The 20,374-nt window shown below is 45.3% G+C and overlaps 1 protein-coding gene across 1 annotated transcript in view; it reads left to right on the top strand.

Moving 5' to 3' along the window:
• Positions 1–2,373: 2,373 nt before the first annotated feature.
• The window catches only part of LOC142585196 (metabotropic glutamate receptor 1-like), a 34,772-nt gene continuing 16,771 nt past the window's right edge, over positions 2,374–20,374 (top strand). The window contains exons 1-2 of the mRNA XM_075695758.1: positions 2,374–4,118; positions 12,589–12,838. Coding sequence (XP_075551873.1) covers positions 3,446–4,118; positions 12,589–12,838 — 923 coding nt within the window. The 5' untranslated portion in view covers positions 2,374–3,445. The remainder of the gene's footprint in view (positions 4,119–12,588; positions 12,839–20,374) is intronic.

The raw sequence follows: 20,374 nt of genomic DNA, 5'->3' as shown, positions 1-20,374 counted from the left end.
CACATATATATATATATATATATATATATATATATATCGTTCACTCACGCAGTGATGGCAACTGGTTTTGCGGCTGTTGAAGACGGCCTGTGGGCCGTTTCGAACGGACTAAAGCTGCTTATCTAGTTGGTGGCATCGCAAAGGCCGTTGTCGAGACGCGTAAAGTGACGGATCTGCCTGCGTGTGAGCGCTGTTTCATTGTTGCATGGGCCCCTAGTCCCACTGGACCACCTTGCATGTAAACAAGGATGCATTCAGCACTGTAAACTTATGATCGCGTCAATTCTCAAGCTCAAGAGATGTTTGACCGTCATCGAATGATGAAAATTAATCATCTCTGCAACTACCGCCTAGTGCAACCATACTCCTTAGCTAATAGACACAATAACTCCATTCTACGTTGACCTGTTAATGTTAAAGAAAACGCAGGGTATCTACAACACACGCTGTCCGGAGACCTGGATTGTTCCTACACCAGAAAACAGTTATCACCTTCAATCAATAACTTACGTGCTCCTCCGCCTGTTAAACAAATTTTTAGAGAATAGTGCTGACCTCACCCAGCTACCACGGGATGACACCTTTCTCTACCAGCCACCACGGTTGCCCCATTCTTTTTTGTAAGGAAAGGAAACAATCAATTATTTGATTTGATTTGATTTTGATGTATGACTTGAGTACTCACAAAGCATTTCTGAGCTCGTTTTAAGTATTCGCTCTCAAAGCACGGATAGTTATTGACCGCTTCTTATTACCCTCCATCGTCGCTATTGTTTAGAAAATTTGCAAAGCCGCACATTTTTCGTGTAAGAAAAGCCCTCTGGTGGCGAGCGCGGGCTCAATCCCTGACAATCTCTTGTCGTTCCGGTATCTCTTCTCCTTTCTTCGTATCTTTTAAATGTGTAAGAATTTCTATGCCTGCCCAATGAGCAAACCCATCCCTCCGTCACGTAAAAGATCGCTTTCGAGATAAGAGCCGCAGCAGCGAGTGAATTGTACTTCTCGCTGCCTCTCGTGTCAACTCGAACTAAGCGCCGAGAACACGACGCACACGAAGCTATCAGCACTCGGTGCACTCTGTCGCCAATCGCAGATCGCTTTCAAGACAAGGCCTGCGCCGCCGCGCCATACGCATCCGCCGCCGGTGTACAGCATACCAAAGTTGATAAGGGTTCATATCGAGAGTGGTTCATATCGACGCGGAAAACAGACCGCAGGAAATTTTATTGTCTCAGTGACTTTTTAGTGGTTTTTTGAGAAGGTATATGGCTCATCCCTCGTGTTCGCTGCATTGAATGTTTTTCTAGCACTAGGTGGCCCGCTGCGAATTTCCGTGATCAAACAGGCGGATGATAACGTCATCGACCACGTCTTCGTGCGCGGTCTACCAAACGTGGCAATGTTCAATTACGTCACGTACTACAGCACGCATCGGTCAGCGCTCTACTTCCACGAAGCAGTGGCATCATCCAAACGCACCATCATATAACATGAGCGAGCATTACCACTACCCGCCTCTTCGTCGTCATCTCATGCTGAGCTCAGCATTTCAGTGTTGAGACCACGCTTCTCCGTTTCGCGATTCTTTCGCAGTGTTTCTCGCTACTGTACCAAACACAGCAGCACACGACGACGAGACAGCGGGCGATTGGTAGCAAATGCTTGCGCATCATTTGGATAACTCCCACAGGAGATTCTGCGTGTACTTTTTTTCCTTCTCACTAGAGCCTCACGTACGCACTACCCTCGGCAATAATTTGGTCAGGCACCGCTGAACATACCGTAACGGCACACTCCCCAACACGGCCTTGGTGGTGGCTGAAACAATAACATGAAAAAAATAAAGAGGAATGCGAAACCAAAGTCGACGCGAGCGCGCGCATATGGCGAAGCCAGAGCAGCGATGCGTGTCCGACGAACGTCACAGGCTGCTTCGCTCCAACATCCGCGGGAGGTTCGTTTAAGCGGCTTGCGTTGGTTATTGGAGAAATAGACTGTAAAAAACACACAATAACAAACATTGAAGGGGTCTGGCAATTGAGCGAAACATACAGGTCTCGACGACGAATTCCGATGCTCTTGGAGTGCTCAGTTCCTTCCGTACTTCTCTCTTTCAATCGTGCTTGGTTTTCAGGGAAAGGACGTTACCGCATAAAACACGGCAAGCCAGAGGCACTGAAAGTACTCAAAAAGCACAAAAATTTCCTCTTTCGAACGCCGCGCGTGAACATACGCAGGCAACGAGTGACACTGGCGTTGCCTGAACAAGGGAAACACACCTGCCCGCGTAAGCTCGCGCTGAGGCCCATAGATGGCGTCGAGTGCGGAGTCTGGGAGTCCGACATTGGAAGAGTGAGGGTCGAGTCGACACATGTGACTCACGCGCTCTATCACGAATTGAGCGCGCGCGAGGACATTAAGCGACAATCGTCGACAATACGCGGAAGTTGATGACATTGCCTTCTTTGTTTCTTTTTGTTTTTATTTCTTTCTTTTTTTTCATCGACGCTGGTAATTGTGCAGCACGTGCGCGCAAAACAAAGGTTGCGATGAGCGAGCAGAATCATCGGAACCAACGGCGGAGGAACTCTGGCTGTGCTGGCTTGGAGTGAGTGTGTGCATGTAGGTGCGAGCGAAGAGTACCGAGCAGTGTTTGACGCCGGCAGACGTCGGCTTGTAGCGGTGGCGGGGATAGGGACCTGTGGTTCGGGTGTGCTCCGCAAATTACGACGCCCATACTGCACTACGTGCTGCATCTGCTTCAATAACGACACTGCGGGAAACGTTCCGTGCTTCTTGCTACAACGAAAGAAGTGGCGTGCTCCTCGGAATACGTGCAACCGTGCTCCGATGAGAGCTTCGTTTGGGTCGGTGAGTGCAGACGTGTGAATTGCGTCACAGCAATTATCGTCAAGGCTCTGCCGGGCATTGTAAACTGGGGAGGTCACCTCGAGTTTGCTGAAAAACTGCCGCTCGGTCTGGTGCTAAATGTGCAGGCTGAGGTATGGGACACGTGCCTCCTTGAACGAAAGCAGCAAAAGCCGTCACGTGAAAAATCTGTAGTCCCTGAACATGACACGCAGACGAGTAAGCCTATTTAAATTGTTTACGCCATCTATAAATTTTCAGTTTTGTTAGGCACCACTTTGTTCACTGTGAAAGCAAGGCAAAACGCTGCGTAGTAAGCAACGGCGGTCCCACTTAGTACCCTTTCTAACTATGTATCGTCTGCCACAGATCGGTCCGCCAGCTACCATCTGTTCAAGAAGACTAGGATCTAAATCAGTTGTTTCACAGGTCTGGTGATTCCTACGAGAGGATGCTTATATATTTCGCCAGGTCAGGGCACAGAAAAGACGTAGACGGGCTACTCGCAGACGACCCGTTTAGAGACACTTGAAACGCCCCTGTACACGTCCGCTCTCGAGGAGCTGAGGTTGGCGTGATGAGCCACTTGGATTTTCTCGTGCCGCTGTTAACCCTGGCCCTCTTCGCCGCTCGGTGCTTCTCGATCACCTACTACTACAAGGCGAACGAACCCGAAGACTTCCTCATCGGCGCACTGTTCCCCGTTCATCGACCTCCCTACACGCGCCAGAACGTGACGAGGCTCTGCGGAGAGACTTGGGAGCGACCGGGCATCCAGAGGGTAGAGGCGGCTCTCCAGGCCATCGACGAGATCAATAGTCGAGACGATCTGCTGCCCAACTCGACGCTGGGTATACAGATACGAGACTCGTGCTGGTTTTCGCCCATAGCGCTGGAGCAGGCCTCGCACTACATCCCGCTCTCGGCCTGGACCGGGGCCGAGTACCAGGAGGAGCCGTACCCGTACCAGCGCCGTAGCTCAGAGGAGTGCGAAGAAGAGGAGTCGCCCAAGAACCTGGTGGCCGTCCTCGGCCCGCTGGCTGCGGCCGGCGCTTCGGAGGTAAACAGCCTGCTGAGCCTATTCCGCATTCCTGAGGTCGGCTACTCGACGATGGGACAGGAGTTGGGACTCCGGAGCAGGCTGGGCTTCTATGTCAGTCTAGTGCCCATGGAGCAGGCCCAGGCCAGAGCCATGGTAGACCTTGTGTGCTACTTCAACTGGACCTACCTTTCGGTCGTCTACACGGAAGGTGAGGGAACGTTTCGTTGAAAGTTTCATAGCCGTGCGTGAATTGTCGTAGTGGATACCGTTGTGATCAATAGTCGTCGAACAATAAACGTCGCTGGAGCCATTGTTTCTACAAGGTGACTTATCTTCGTCAGGGAAGCAACTGCTTTCTTTGGCAGCCGTTTATGTACGCAATTGCTCACCTTCCTGTACACTAAACACTTGGCCTTCCCTTACCCTACTGTACTCACCAGCTTATTCTCCTCCCCCATTAAAAGTGGGCGAGGATGAGCTACGCGTACATGAATGCTGCCGAAGAAAAGCAGTTGTTACCCCGACGAAGACTGGTCCCTTTGTCGAAACGTTGGCCTTAACGACATCCCTTGTTCGACCACTGTCGAACATTTGAAATCTCAATCTTCCTGGGAACTTTTGCCTTGTTAGGACACACTTGAACATATTCATAGTAGTAAGCTGATGTTTTCCGAGACCTAGCTACAACGCATCGAGCGATGTTTTACTCAATGCCAGTAGATATGAGGACAATTGTCCGCCCGCGTTGTCACCAGTGCCTTCTGCCATTGCTATTCAAGCATAGTTTCTATAACATACAGCATTCATCCTTCACTCTGTGGTGTTGTACAAATTGAGCGCGACGAACTTTCTGGTTTTCCAAAGAAGAAATCACTGCGGGATGGTGCCATGCCCATGCCACATGAGAGGCTTGACCATACGTCGCCATCACTTATACGACGAAAACAAAGCGTGAAAACGCTCATGTACCGAGATACTTACGCACGCTAAGATAACATCAGCAGGTCTAAATCCATCCGGACACCTCCACCCCTATGTATACTCCCAGAAAAAAACTGCTAACATTTGTTAGTCGCGGTAACTGTGGTTGCTGTTGCTTCGCGTCAGGTTAGTGACCAGATCGCTTACCCACCCAAAAATGACAGTAGGTCGCAACGCTATTCTGAAACAGTGCTGACTGCAGAAAATAAACAGCAGAAATACACAGCAGGTGCTATGTGAACTGCCGGTTTACTTGAAGTTGCATGAAATATGTAGCAAAAAAAAGGCTAAAAGGATGATATCACAAGTGTAACATACATTCCTAATTCTAGAAATAGAACCACAAAAAAGCTCGGTCGTCTGAATGAAAGTAGCTCTTAACGAAAAATTGCCACCGACTTCCAATAAAGCAGAAAAAGCAAGAAAGCAGAAAGAAAGGATGTTTGAACACAACAAAATGGTTTATTGAAAGTAAGAACAGGCTGACTATATTCATCGTAAGGCCATGTGGTCGCTAATTCAAATATTGTTGATGAACTTCTGACCGTAGAGAAGCATCCTATGAGCAGCGCCTGCATTTGTTATGGGAGGATATGTAATTGGACCTATGGTCTTCTTTTTTATTAATTATGTACGACTGCATGGTCCTGGAGAACCGAGCAGCACGTGCAAAGCTCGTGGCAAAGAGCCTTATTACACATCATGTTGTGTGAGTCTCATTACACGACAAAGAGCTATTGTAGCCAGTTACTATCATATTCTTTACTCGTATTTCAAATTATCCGTCTTCTGTGTGGCACGCGTATAGCAACTTCACTTTCTGCTTTAAGCAGAGGTTGGCTTTTTGCCTGTGTACCGACCTTCTCGTTAATATTTTGTCAATATTACTACATTACATTTATGACACAGTGGCACTATTTGTCATTTTCTTTAGATGCTCATTTCTTAAGATTTAACAAAAGAAAGGTAAGAACAAAACAAGTCATACTTTATGTTAGATAGCGTAAAGGCATTAAATACAGCTCACAACAGAGGTCACATCAAACAAACGGGAACATAATATCAACTCTAAATGCGCGATAAACAACTCACAATACGGGTCACTAAAAGTATACTGGAATGCAAAGCCAGCTTACATAAATGCACTAAAGACAGCTGACAAGAAACGTCACATAAAACACACTGAAAAGTTAAGTCAGCTGGCCATAGATTCGCAGAAGAAAAACGCGAATTCGGTCACAGAAAGGTACATAAATTCAGGCCCGCCAAGGAACATAACATAGGATAAACACAAACCGCTTATATTGGATGATACCAGATGTAATCAATAATTCCCAACACTATCACTCAAGAAATCTCGGGAGTGCCGTAGCGCTCGTATTTGATATGCATCTGTCGACCATGGAGTTAGGATCGTCTCGAGGCTTAGTCAAAAAGTATTGTCACCACTGGTCTACACAGCATTCCTTTGCTGCTGACGTGGTCTAGTGTCACGGTTTTTCAGGATTCTGACTTCAGAACAACCTCGTACCATGGTACAACGTCGTCGCGTGCTTTCAAATGCCACACCACTGCGAATGAGTCACTGCTTGACAGCAAGCGCCTCTGTCCTCCCCTCCCCCCCCTCTCTCTGTTCTTCTGTTGCCTGCATTCTTTCAAATTGCCTGCTTGAGGCTAATCACCTCAATTTCGAACCCTTGCGCAACTCCGTCGCGTGACTTTAAATATCGCGCAATCCGAGTGGCCGGAGAAGCTTCAGAACTTCATTCATTCATTCATTCATTCATTCATTCATTCATTCATTCATTCATTCATTCATTCATTCATTTACTGTAGCGTTTTAATGCTAGAATACATAATGATTGAACACAGGATGACAGCCGCGTTAGCAGTTATAGCCCGGGACTCTTTGTTTGTGACACTTTGAACGTGTGAGCAGCGCTTTTCTGTTGCGCAGGTGCCCTCACCGCAACAATAAAAGTCAATACACGTTATTAGCCGTTACTGCTTATGCCTTTACACGGGGCCGCTAACTACAACGCTGTCGTTGCACTGATCTTTTTGGGCTCCAGTTTAACTGAGCGCCACAAAATAGCACCGCTAGAGGTCGGCCATTTCCGGTAGTCCGTAAACGGTAAGTCATTCATTCATTCATTCATTCATTCATTCATTCATTCATTCATTCATTCATTCATTCATTCATTCATAGAAAGTTCGTCTGTGAAATGTCTTGAAAACAATGCCCTTCAAGAGCATAACGGACAGCACCATCACGCACAGACGGGCCTTGGCTGCGTGCCATGTACACAGCCGCCACCTCTCCTAAAAAAAAAGTTAAGTGAAACATGAGTGTTTCCAACCACAAACGGCCTCGTTGTAGAGCGTTCGCGGCGGCTAGGTGTGGTAAACTGCAGCTGCTGCCGGGTACATACCAGTAAAATAGGTACAAGCGCGCTCTCGTCCAGGTGCTCAGCCTTTCTGTGGCCTCAATGTTTGGAAAAGCGTGTTTCTCCCAAACCCTTGGGCATACACACCAAATAGGCGCTTTGGGTAGCAACATCGGGAATTTCCGATACGGGACGCAGACCCCCGCTTTTCCCGTGACATGGTTAAAGTGCGCACGGCTAAGCCCGGGATGGTCCGACTCCCATGTTCTCTGGTCCGCGCTGTCGCAACGCACCAAACGCCTGCATGCTCTCGCAGACGCCCTTGCACGCGGCATACTTTTTGGGATCAGCCATCTCGAAGTTGGAGCTAGGCTCAGGATACTTATTAACATGTATGTATTTCATAGTGATCTGCGTCAATTTCTGTGAGTGTAGCCAATTCTCAAAACTACCCTAAATGTGAGGTTACGCCGTCGAACATTACTGAGCAACTAATTGCACACTGCAGTATCGTGCAAGTAATGTCAACCTCTCCACGTATGCCAGCTGAATAGGGTGAAGTCACGTATAACCTGGCACAATCAACAATTTCCGAATATGTAAACCTTTCATAAGAACACCTTTTAGAGATGACGAAAGTGGCAATAATTGGAGATATCTAAACCCAACATTATTTTTTTTTTCATAATCTCCCGGGTTTCGCATCATTCGGTGCTGTCTCGCGGAGTAGAACACATCAAGCCGGATTACACGGAATTGACCCACTAAGTATAGTGCCAGTGAGTGCCATTTGTGTTCTGCGTAACAAAATATTAAACGGCGATATAAAACATGCACATACAACGTCGGCTTATAAATATCCGTAGAGCACAGGGACCTCTTCATGGGATAATCCATGATATTCCGCGGCTTCTTTGATTTTATTAAAGTAACAGAACTTGTCGCGTGGACATTTGGTTCATAATACTTAGGAGGAAGTTATAGTCCTGCCAAGCGGGCAAGTTAAGTGCACTTCCGGAGAGTGCACTCGGTTTTAAGTGTACTTTCCCAAATCTAAATGTCGCAAGCGGGGTGTACTCGCAGAAGAGTGCATTCCGGTCGGAGTGCGTTCACGGAATGCACTTTTCTGGTTAAGTCCGTAGCCTCGCCGCCAGCGGTTTCATCGATACAACATGTAATGCATAGAAAAAGGACACAGAAGTTCATTCTAGCTGTTGAACAGCTTTTAACAAAATAATCAGAACAGAACTCGCTGATATTCCGTTCTAGCAGGATCAAATGCCGCCTCGTCGCACACCACCATTTTGTTCTGGACTGGCTAGGCATTCGACTTGACCGGCCTTGACTCGTAACACTCTTATGATAAAAATATTTTCGTTTTTTCTTGAGTGAATACAGATTAAGATTGTTTTTTTATTTATAGTACAACTAAAGCAATCGCTTTTTAGAAGTTTTTTTTATTTTAATCTACATCTTCAAAAAACATAATTTTAGTCTGTCGCCATTTTTTTTTTTTTTTGTGCGAGTGCGCTCTGTTTTCCCGTTCAGCACCGCGTGAAGTGTCACTCAAGGTCCCGAAGTGCACTCCCCGTAAGTGCACTTGCCCGCTTGACAGGGGCACAAAAGCCCAAGACAGATAAAGATGAGACGACTAAGGATGACACGAACTAGAGCAAACTTTCAACTAAGTTTATTTCGCTCAGACTCTTCTATATATAAGCGCATTGTCGCACATGGGCAATAAGGCAAAAAACGTTCTTTTTTTTTTAAGCGAGAAATGGTGATACATCTACAACAAGAATACGCCACTGCAGCAGGCCACGCAATCTCTCCTCGCTATCTACCTATGGCTCACGAATGCTTTACCTTTATAGGCGCTACAAAAAAAACATTTCCATCAGTTCTCTAGCAGTGGGAACTGCTTCGGCTCGCCACGAGACAGTGTAATTTCATAAACACTCAATGCTCATTTTACAAACACCTGAGCGTGCATTCTTCTTGCGGCCTCCACCAAATTTTTTTTTCCTCTCGGAAGCAATTCACCGGCAGAGACCAGCAAATTTGCGTGGGGCAGAAAAAAAAAACGCACAAGCACATTGTAGCCACTCGCTATTTTCTTGAGGTTGTGCAAAATCCGATGCGGGTATGGCACCACATCGGGCCCGCTCCTGGTTCGTAGCAATGCAAACTGCTTCATACGGGCACTTTGTTTTGCGCAGAGGTGCTTGCGCGACCACCGTCAACACCGTGCAAGGGAAAAACCGGCCGAAACCGAACAATCCTACCTGATCATTGAAACTTTTGTGCACATGGGGGCCCGACTCCTTGAAAACATGCCCCAGTCAAGGCTTAGCGACCCCTCGTTTAACTAACTTGTACTGCGCGGAATTATAGGGCGACAATTCCTTTTGTGCTCTGGGGCTATAAAACCAACACAAATGATCACTATTTAAAACGAGGCGTAAATATCAGAAGTGAAGTGAATTACGCGAAGGAAGCTCCTGTGTACACGACAGGCCTTACCCGTGCTGATGAAAGGCTGCTAAAATTGAATAAACACATTTGTGAATGTTTAAAGCGGCAGACTTCTTTAAAGCAATATAAAAAAAATAATCGACATACCTAAAACCTTTAAGAACACTGCTCTCGCTAGACACTCCGCAATAGTCGATCAAGATACGCTAAGTAGCCACACAAAGATGTCAGCATTTTTTTATGTGTGCAGTCTTATTGCGCACGTGCGATAATGTGCTTATATGGACGACTCTGACGGAAGTAAAATTTGTTGATAGTTTGCGCTAGTCCTCTCGTCCTTGTCGGTCTTGCGGATTATCTTCTAAGTTCTTTGCATTTCTAAAGTTATTTTTATATTTCGGCTACTTACTCTTGGCGCAGTAGGTACTACGTGTTACTGGGCATGTGCCTATTCTTGGCTAATCCCCCGGATGGTGTACTAGCGACGACGGCCCTGATAATGAGCCGTTTGAAAAATAAATTTCACATACATACATACATACATACATACATACATACATACATACATACATACATACATACATACATACATACACACACACACACACACACACACACACACACACACACACAAACACACACACACACACACACATACATACACACACACACACATACATACATACATACATACATACATACATACATACATACATACATACATACATACATACATACATACATACATACATACATACATACATACATACATACATACATACATACATACATACATGGGGAGAGAGAGAGATAAACGGAGTGCTATAGGCAGGGATTTTAAAAAGGGAAGATTCTGGATACATTTATTACGTACCAGTAGCCTTCCCTGTTAAAAAATTGTGCTGTGATGGATAAGGCATGATGGACAAGGCCTCGTGCAACTTTTGCGATTGTCCCGACGAGACCATAGTACATATAATTTTCAACTGCTTTTCTTTTTATGATGATAAACATACGCTGCGTATCACTTAGAGTGAACGACATAGCATTCATGGAAGAAAATATATTGGAAACAAACTTCACCGTCATATGCGCGGAAACCCACCGGTGCCCTACTGCACTTTTTAGGACTACTGGGCTCTGCGACCGCCTCTGAATGCGTGGTGAACGTTGTTATGAGTGCGCACGCATCAGATCCAATTATTTTCCTGTATTCTCTCGCATTATTTTTTTCTTTCGGCTTCCCTCTCCTCCGGTGTAGCGAAGCAAATTAGGGGCAAGCTGATTACCCTCCCTGTCCTTTGCTTTTCTCTCTCTCTCTGTCTTGCTTTCTTTGTTCTCTATTGTAATCATTGCCATCACACGCACATTAATTGTTATGCTTTCTGGCAGTGACCATTTTTTCACTGGATGACAATATACGTGGTCATAATTTTTTTAAGGTAATTTCCCGAAATTTTTAAAAAGCGCCTGTTCCAGATAACATAATTCTTGTCCTTAAGCCGGAATATTCAGAGAGGTGGCCAGTAATTTCACGAGAAAGCAAAACACACATTCAACTATATAATAAGACGTATTAACTTCTTTGAATTAATTGCTATACGGCACATATTGCAATTTGTTATTTGCGGCCGTTGACCTTCGCAGGCGTATCCCCTTGGAAAGAATTTCCACAAAGACACCAGTTTAGAGATATGCGCCATCAAACTCGCCGTAAGAATGCATTGTTGTTCCACTTTCTTTTCTCTTCTTTTCTTTTTTTATCAAGAAGCTCTTTCAGGCATTGAAGCACAAAAGTAACTGGAACGCCCGTGTATTTGGTCCCACACTTTGGGAAACAGTGTCTCGAAACTGGTGTCCTCCTGGAAATTAATTTCAAATGGATGCGTTGTGCAAGCTCGCCGGGTACAATTCGTAAATTGCAATAAGTGCCGTCATGTAATTCACTAAGGAGTTAACTAGTGAAGGTAATTAGTCGAATATGTGTTTCGATTTCTCGTGCTGGTAATGTCCACCTCTTCGAATAGTCCAGTTCAGTGACAAAAACTATGCTAACTTCCACGGGCGATCTTTTAAAAATTCTCGAGAAGTTTAATTACGACCGCCTCACACTTGTACATCAAGGTATTCACAGCTCCCACTAGAAGCACTTCCGAGCACTGTACACCAATGGTGTTGCAGCCGTCGTTATACAACATAGCACCCGATTTTTCCGCACTGAATAGCGAGCCTATAGCATCAGTATCCTATCCACGAATATTGACCGATTGTTGAAAGCCGTTTCTTTTGTCATATTGCTAGAACGACCTTTTTCGCCGTGGTAGCCGTTGTGTCTCCAGTTAGCGTAGCCATCTTTCAGTTTCTCTTTAGTAAACCATGCGTAGTAGTGACGACAAGAGCCATCCTTGCCCAAGTCTACACTTTACATTTGCTCTCGCTGTGAGCTGCCAGCTGCAACGAGCGTGCACCATGACCCAGTTCCTGCTCTGTCACACGCGAAAGTCAATTGACAGATGTGAGAAGGTTGAGTGGCTCCTCGCTATCTATCTATCTATCTATCTATCTATCTATCTATCTATCTATCTATCTATCTATCTATCTATCTATCTATCTATCTATCTATCTATCTATCTATCTATCTATCTATCTATCTATCTATCTATCTCATCCCATCCCATCCCATTGGCAACACAAACCACGAAGCGGTGATGGCAATTTCGTCCGCCTCTGCACCGAAACTAATGTAAACACTGTCCTCGCGCTCACGACGTCTCACCTTGGAACAATTGTTTTGCAAGGCTCACACCGCTTTCCCGCCGCCGCTCCTGGCCGCAGGTGACAGCTCCATCCAGAGCAGCCTGGAGGAGTTTGCGGAGCGCGCCGTACGCCAGAACGTGTGCGTGTCGCAGTGGCTGGGCGTTCCGGCCAGCGGGACGGCCGAGGACTACCTGACGGCGGTGCGCAACCTGAACAGAACGAGCCGCGCGCGAGTCGTGGTCTGCTTCTGCACGTCGGTCACCGTGCAGGGGCTTCTCGCCGGCATTCGCGCGGCCAACGCCACGGGGGACTTCAACATTGTGGCCAGGTGAGGCGCGCTGAGTACTGCTGATTGATTTTGGACTCATTCATTCACAAATAGATAGATAGATAGATAGATAGATAGATAGATAGATAGATAGATAGATAGATAGATAGATAGATAGATAGATAGATAGATAGATAGATAGATAGATAGATAGATAGATAGATAGATAGATAGATAGATAGATAGATAGATAGATAGATAGATAGATAGATAGATAGATAGATAGATAGATAGATAGATAGATAGATAGATAGATAGATAGATAGATAGATAGATAGATAGATAGATAGATAGATAGATAGATAGATAGATAGATAGATAGATAGATAGATAGATAGATAGATAGATAGATAGATAGATAGATAGATAGATAGATAGATAGATAGATAGATAGATAGATAGATAGATAGATAGATAGATAGATAGATATATAGATAGATAGATAGATAGATAGATAGATAGATAGATAGATAGATAGATAGATAGATAGATAGATAGATAGATAGATAGATAGATAGATAGATAGATAGATAGATAGATAGATAGATAGATAGATAGATAGATAGATAGATAGATAGATTTTAACATCCCATCATCCCATAGTACCAATTGGAATACGAGGGACGCCGTAGTGAGAGGCTCCGCGGTATTCCTGACTGCCTTAGAGGTTCAGGTAGATATAATTACAAGACCAGTGCGTGTAATTACGTGAATTACACATACTACACCCGTAGAGATGCGGCGGACACGTCCGGGATTCAAGCCCATTACCTCGTTCTCGGACTTGGAATGCTGTAGCTGGTCATCCATCGCACTAGGTGCCAAGTACGGCACTATTGGATCTAGGGGAGGCGACAAAAGAAACGCTGCCGCATGGAACGACTTTGTCTAGTCGGATATACTTTAAACGAGGGGAGGAGGAGGATGGAGGAACGGTTAAGCACACGGGAGCTAAAGAGGAAACTTTAGCTCGTGGCCAACTCTCGTTTTTTTGTTCAAATACATGTGAAACGCAGAAAAGCTCTTATCAACTAAAACAATTGTTATTCAACTTGAGCCAATTTGAATAAAATATGTTACATTTAAGAAAGAAGGCTGAGTCCTACCGACTACAGAAAGCCAAATTGGGTCTCAATTTTTTTTATTGCCGGATTTCGGTAAATTCCAGAAAAATCCAGGCACAAAGTTCACAAATACGCAACTCTGCATCGAAAACGGATATCTCAGTTTTGTAAACTGCACCCGTTATAGAGCGTTTGAAGCAGACGAATGTGATACGTGAGTTTGCAGCTTAGGCAAAATTGTTACAAAATTCACGAAAGTTTTCAGAGCGGTGTACATACTCGTATTTCAGAGCGGTGTGCATCGACTCTAACTGCATTAATTGTCTCAATAGAAGCAGTTTGCAGAATATTGATATCGTTTTTTTATTGCTCACCTACAAGGTTGTAAATATCATTTCAGTTATCCTAAATTTTGTTATTTTCACAAATTTCTGAAAAATATTTTGAGGGCCTAAAAAAATCTGCTGCGCACAGTAATTAAACCATGACTTCATTTTTTTTTTCTTTTATGCGCAACAATCCTCCCGAATTCTGTGCAGCGGAAGCCGAGAAAAATAATTTCTCCGTTCCCATGTACTTACATAGCAATTCGTGAGGTAACGGAGGTAAATATAAGCGGTCACTATACTAGCTTGTATAGTTGATCGTGGGCTGCGGTTCTATTGATTTCATTTGTCGACCTGTACACTCATATTTCTTAAACTGCTTTGAGATAAAAGTCATTTGTCACACTGCAAGTAAAGAGGTCGAGGACTGAGGCGGCTGGTTAAAGAAAAATTACTTTGCTTTCTTTGTTTTCTGATGGCTACAAGATAACATTTTGGTCTTGTAACACAGCGCTGAGGAACAGGGAGAAAATAATGAGAAAACGACAACACTTGGCTACGGCATAATATCTCGCTACGAGAGTACATTCCGACACTAACGTTTATTTGAGATGCACCAGTGGAATCTTTCGCTGTTGCTAAGGTCGAGTTCCAAACGGTACCGCTGTTGGCGTTTATACACCGTCTCCCATCGCTAGGCAGTGCAGCGAACGCTGCTAGGGCTCGAGTCAGCCAATCAGTGACGAGAGCCCATTTTGGGTTCCAATAAGCAGAGGCGTATCAACTATTAGTGGCGTATTACTATTACAGTAAGTGAAATAGTCTGGAAATGCTTCTGTTAGTTATATTTGTATTTAACAGACATAGGCCTATTTATCAATCACACGTGGTGAACCATGGGCGACCGAAACATTATTTGAATTTTCACTTATTTCTTGCAACTATATAAAATGTCAAGATGATGCAGGGACAAGAGGCAATGAGTGCCTCACAAAGGACCCGGATCCCGTCCAGTAGTATCGGTACAGCGCACATAAAAAAATGCACATTTGCTACAAACAATTTTAATAATTACACAAAGAAATGTACTTGGTGTTTAAGTACGTTTATAGCATAAATGTATCGATAGTTAAGCTAATAGCATTGTCGAGGTTATACGCAACGAAGTACAATCAACATAAATTACTTGCAATATTCACAAAAAAGAAAAGGACAGCAGTAATACTTCTACATAAGTCAGAAACGTTAAAACTACGTGACACATTGCACTTAAAATGCTGTCTATTCCTTCAAAGTATAAAATTTTTGAAACGCAGAGTTCCCTTGGGACATTGGAAAACCTAGCTAATAGCAGCAGCGTGATACTTTCTAACACTTCCTTACAAATCTTTTTACGATCGCATATAAACTTCGCGTATTGTTCGACGCGTTCGACCAAGAGAATTTTCACAATGAAATTTAACGGTTATACCTGTAAGAGGTTCGATTATATTTTTGATGGTGATAACATATTGAGAATGCAATTCTATGTAGGCTATATCTGAGCAGAGATTAAATAGTTTCAGCATTTGATAATACAACGATTTCATGCCGTAAGGCACACCAGTCGTTGGGCGCGGCTGATTATAATACTTTATCCATACCCTCCCCCCTCACCCGCAGGCTAAATGTAGTAAGCTGATTGAGTTGTCGAATACGGACATAGCGGTCCCAAAAACTGGGCATAATGCAAACTGGGCATAACTGCCCAGCGCCAAGCGTTCTCCACAACGCGAGCGTATGTGGCGAATCCCGCGCGCCGTCCGCTAGGGGAAGTTCCCAGAACGCACAAAACACAATCACAAAGGCACAAACACAAAGAAAGACATTACTTAGCTGGTCACTCTATTAAGAAAGAAAATTTTGCTTCAGTTGTGGTTTTTGTCGGCCTGTCTAGCGTGCAGCCGAAAGTGCCCGCTTTCAAAAGTGGGGGTGGGGGAAGGGGAAAACTACATACTTTGCCCCCCCCCCACTTTCGAAAGTGGGGGAGGAAGCAAGTGTCCCCCTACCCCCGGTAGGTACGCCTCTAGGTTTGTTCGATTCCGAAAAAGTTGCACGGCACCACAAACGAAAAGGTGCAGGGGGTGCCACTTATAGGGTTCCGGGCTGCACCCACTCGCTGCAAGGTTCAAAGGTGCACTGCACCGCGGCGGCACCTTGCCTTGCACGCTGTTCAATCGAGCACTGGAGTGCAGGGTGCACCGCTGCACATCGGGGAATCAAAGGCCTAGGTGCAGTGCGCCGTGATTAGGTGCAGAAGGTGCAGAGAAACTTGGCTGAATAGAATAGAGCGTATGCCAATAAGGCAGCAAAGCTCGTTCATTCAATTCTTCCGACAAATTTCCATTCAGTAGGTGTCGCGCCGAGGCCGATTACAGGCTGAAAATGGAGGAGCCTTTATTCTTATTCTGATTTGCTGACGTGAGCCGTAGCTTTCGCCGCACTGCACGCAATTGACCATTTGCAAAAATGTTGCTGCGCATGCGCGAGCAACGGTATTCCTAACCCCGTAACCTCGACCATATACTAGCTGAACAAACTATTGCTCCCATTTAACGTCTTTACCACAAGCGAACTCCTGCACACGACCCGATTCTGCCAGATCCTGTCGAATGGCAGCACATACGTTGTTACCCACACCCAGATGTATACCTACAATTTTCGTAGTAATTTTTCTAAAGTATTTGTGATAGAGCTTGCTCCCTGGAAAAGGAGGTGAGCGGAGCACTTTGAGGGAGAAATGCCGTCTCTGAACGAGAGAGCACGTGGTTTGAAAACACCAGGTGGCGCTCACTATTTTGGAGATCGTCAAATGGGGAGATGGAGTGTATGAGCTTTCACCCGCAACCGGTGCTCATAATGCAGCCATAAAAGGCTTCACGCAACGAATGAGGCTTCGGAGAAAAACAGGAAAAAATTTAGTTTGCTGTCGAGTGGCAGCATAAAACGTAAATAAAGCGTACCTGTGACCTATGTAGGAGAAAAGTCGACATTCGCACTCGACGCACATGTTGCAGCGAATATGCAGTGTACTATATAAAAAAAACACATCCGTACGTCGTCTGTTCAAGTAACAAAATATCCATCGCGCTGCCAGCCAATTCATCAGCCAACCAGGAAGTTCGTTGTGAATGTTGCGCGCTTCAAGAGCAAACTCGCCCACCACAAACGACGCGAAGGGCACGGAAACGCACCTTGTTATTGTTGTTATCGTTCTCGTCGTCGTTGTTGTTGAAGCAAACATGAGTAATTTGGAAGCCTGACGCACATCCCTGGCAAAGGGATTGGAAGTGATCGGCGGGTGAACATATCCCCTGTGCACATGCGTATGTTTCTTTTTTATGTGTAAGCATTATATAGGCGTACTTCGCCTGCAATGGAGGTACCTAACAGAAAACATGGGCCGATCCCGAAGACAGTACCGTCTAACACAGCGTGTCAAAGCACTAGCTGTCACGAGGGAACAATGCGAAAAAAACTGGCACGTGATGCGTGCGCCAGACGTTACGAAGAGAAACTCTGGTATGAGCGAAGCATGCGTTCGATCGTGGCTTAATCGTTCGAGCATTGTGCAGCTGATCTGGCAGACAGAGGTTCGATCCCATCATCGGTCACCCATTCTTTTGTACCATTGTAGAGGGACTTCACCCACTTTGACCTATCTAAGCGAAACCTCGAGGTGCGTTGAGCCTATGCAATCGGGGGCGTCACAATGTGCGCGGAAACATGGGTTTTTAAGAGATACGAGGTTTAGAAAGGTCACTTTGATAGAAGATAGTGTGTAAGATGACGCGCGCGCAATACTAACGAGACTTCACACTCTAAATACGCTATCGCGTACTAATTACTAGCGGTGCTGAACTCTGGCCTAGTGGGTTTTTAAATAAGAAGCATTTCTAGGCGGACTTTTGCCACTTTCACAACCCTTATCTAGCCGCCTACGTCTTGGTGGTCTCATTGTCCTTTCGTTAACTTGGTATGTACCAAAATTGGCACATTATGACAAGAGTGTATGACGAATAAATGTCATGACATTAATATCATGACGTGCGCGTCATGTAGGTCATGAAATAGCCGCCTATGTCTTGGTGCTCTCATCGTCGTTTCGTTAACTTGATATGTACCACAGTTGGCGTAGTACGACAAGAGTGTATGACGAACATAAACGATAGGTAATGACATGAATGTCATAACGTGCGTGCCATGTGGGTCACGAAACAGCCGCCTACGTCTTGGTATGTACCATATTGCCATAGTATTACAAAACTGTATGACGAACATAAATGATCCCTCATGACATGCATATTATGACATCTGTGTCATTTAGGTCATGAAACAGTCGCCTACTTCTCGGTGCTCTCATGGTCGTTTCGCTAACTTGGTATGTAGCAAAATTCGCATAGCATGATAAGAGTGTATGACCAGCATAAGCGATAGATCATGACATGCGTGTCACGTAGGTAATGAAACAGCCGCCTACGTCTTAGTGCTCTCATGGTCATTTTGTTAACTTGGTAGTCTCTCCGCACACTGTTTCGCATAACACCGTTTCTCACAAGGCGTCGGATGTGCCGGCTTTCCTTTAAATATTTTTTGTATACCCTTCTTCCTGTGATTCCTTATTAAGTACCTTTCCTTTAAGCGTTTTTGTGCGTTCAAACTATGAAAAAAAAGACTATGATGCTCAAAATGTAGCAGGTCAATAGAAAGCAATCCCATGCAGGTTCCTAAAAAGAATGCTTCGCAGTTCAAGAAAATTAATGTCTCTAAGCATAAAACGTAAAACGAAAAAAATTGTTGGCCCTTCTGTAATCGAGAACAAATTTAAGGATGAAATGGCAATAGGCAAAGATTGGTTGGAGATTATACTAGCCACAACCTTAAAATGAGTGTAGTGCATGTTCGCAACAGCACACCCCACCACACCGCACCACACCACACCGCACCACGCCATAGAGTGGTGTTAGATTGTTGGTGCACTGGTCCCTATTGTTTCAGGATTGTTAGATTGTTTGTGCACTGGTCCATATGGACGCTGTCCAGTTAGAAGAAGAAAACTGGCTGAAGGCCGCACGACAGGCAGCGAAAGACGCCAGGAAAGCAGAACGCACTGCCCAGCTAGACGAAGAATTAATTGAATTCTGTGGATGTATATGCCAAAACCACGATTTGATTTTGAGGCACGCCGTAGTGGGGGACTGTGGATTAATTTTGACCACCAGGGAATCTTTGACGTCCCTCCAATGCACGGGACACAGGCGTTTTTGCATTTCGCCTCCATCGAAATGCAGCCGGCGTGGCCGGGATTTAATCCCGCGACATTGCGCTTAGCAGCGCAACACCATAACCGCTAAGCCACCGCGGCGGGTAGAATCGCTGCGTGGCGCCTGAGGCGCTACGCAGCGTGGCGCCATCTCTCGAGATGACGCAAAACCTGCGCCGTGGAACTTGCGGGCCGCTGACATTCAGCGCTCAGTGCCAAAAGATGACAACTAAGTGCATATAGTGCCTTGTATCTGCCTTTTAAACGTCGCTATTGGAAATGACAAATAAAACTTCAGCGTACCAGAAGTTACAGCTTGAGTTATATTGTGAACAAACATTATGAACTCGGAAGCAATATTTTTTGTAACTTGTTTAGGTAGTGACTAGCCTATGTAATGCGGTGCTGTAGAAAGGGTTGGGGGCCAGAGACCGCATTACTGTATGTTTTGAGTGGTTGCCCGGATGATCTCGTTTTGTTCTCGCAAACTTGCCCAGATAACGGCTCTGGCTTTTGACTCAAGGCCACTTGAAGGTTGCCGACAACGGGAGCTAAAAGCATTTCATGCTTAAAGCCCTGCGATGGCAAGTTCAAGCTTCCCTTGAACACGGTGCCTTTAATACAATCAATCGCCGCTTCAGGTGCACACTGTTGAATTTGCAGTAGCAATGCGCACATATGCTATACGCGCTTGGTGTAGCCCCTGAGCTTCCAGTGTCGCGGTAAATGTGGCGCCATCTATTATGCACTCTGCTTATACGGCTGCCGTCTCCGAGACACCAGTGAGCAGCTTTGTGTCCTTTTCCGCTTTTATTGTGTACGTGTGTGCGTCTGCGTGAGTGTG

This window comes from Dermacentor variabilis, chromosome 6 (assembly GCF_050947875.1).
Source record: "Dermacentor variabilis isolate Ectoservices chromosome 6, ASM5094787v1, whole genome shotgun sequence".
In the NCBI taxonomy this organism is placed as follows: domain Eukaryota; kingdom Metazoa; phylum Arthropoda; class Arachnida; order Ixodida; family Ixodidae; genus Dermacentor; species Dermacentor variabilis.
This window is presented reverse-complemented; position numbering and strand designations above follow the sequence as displayed.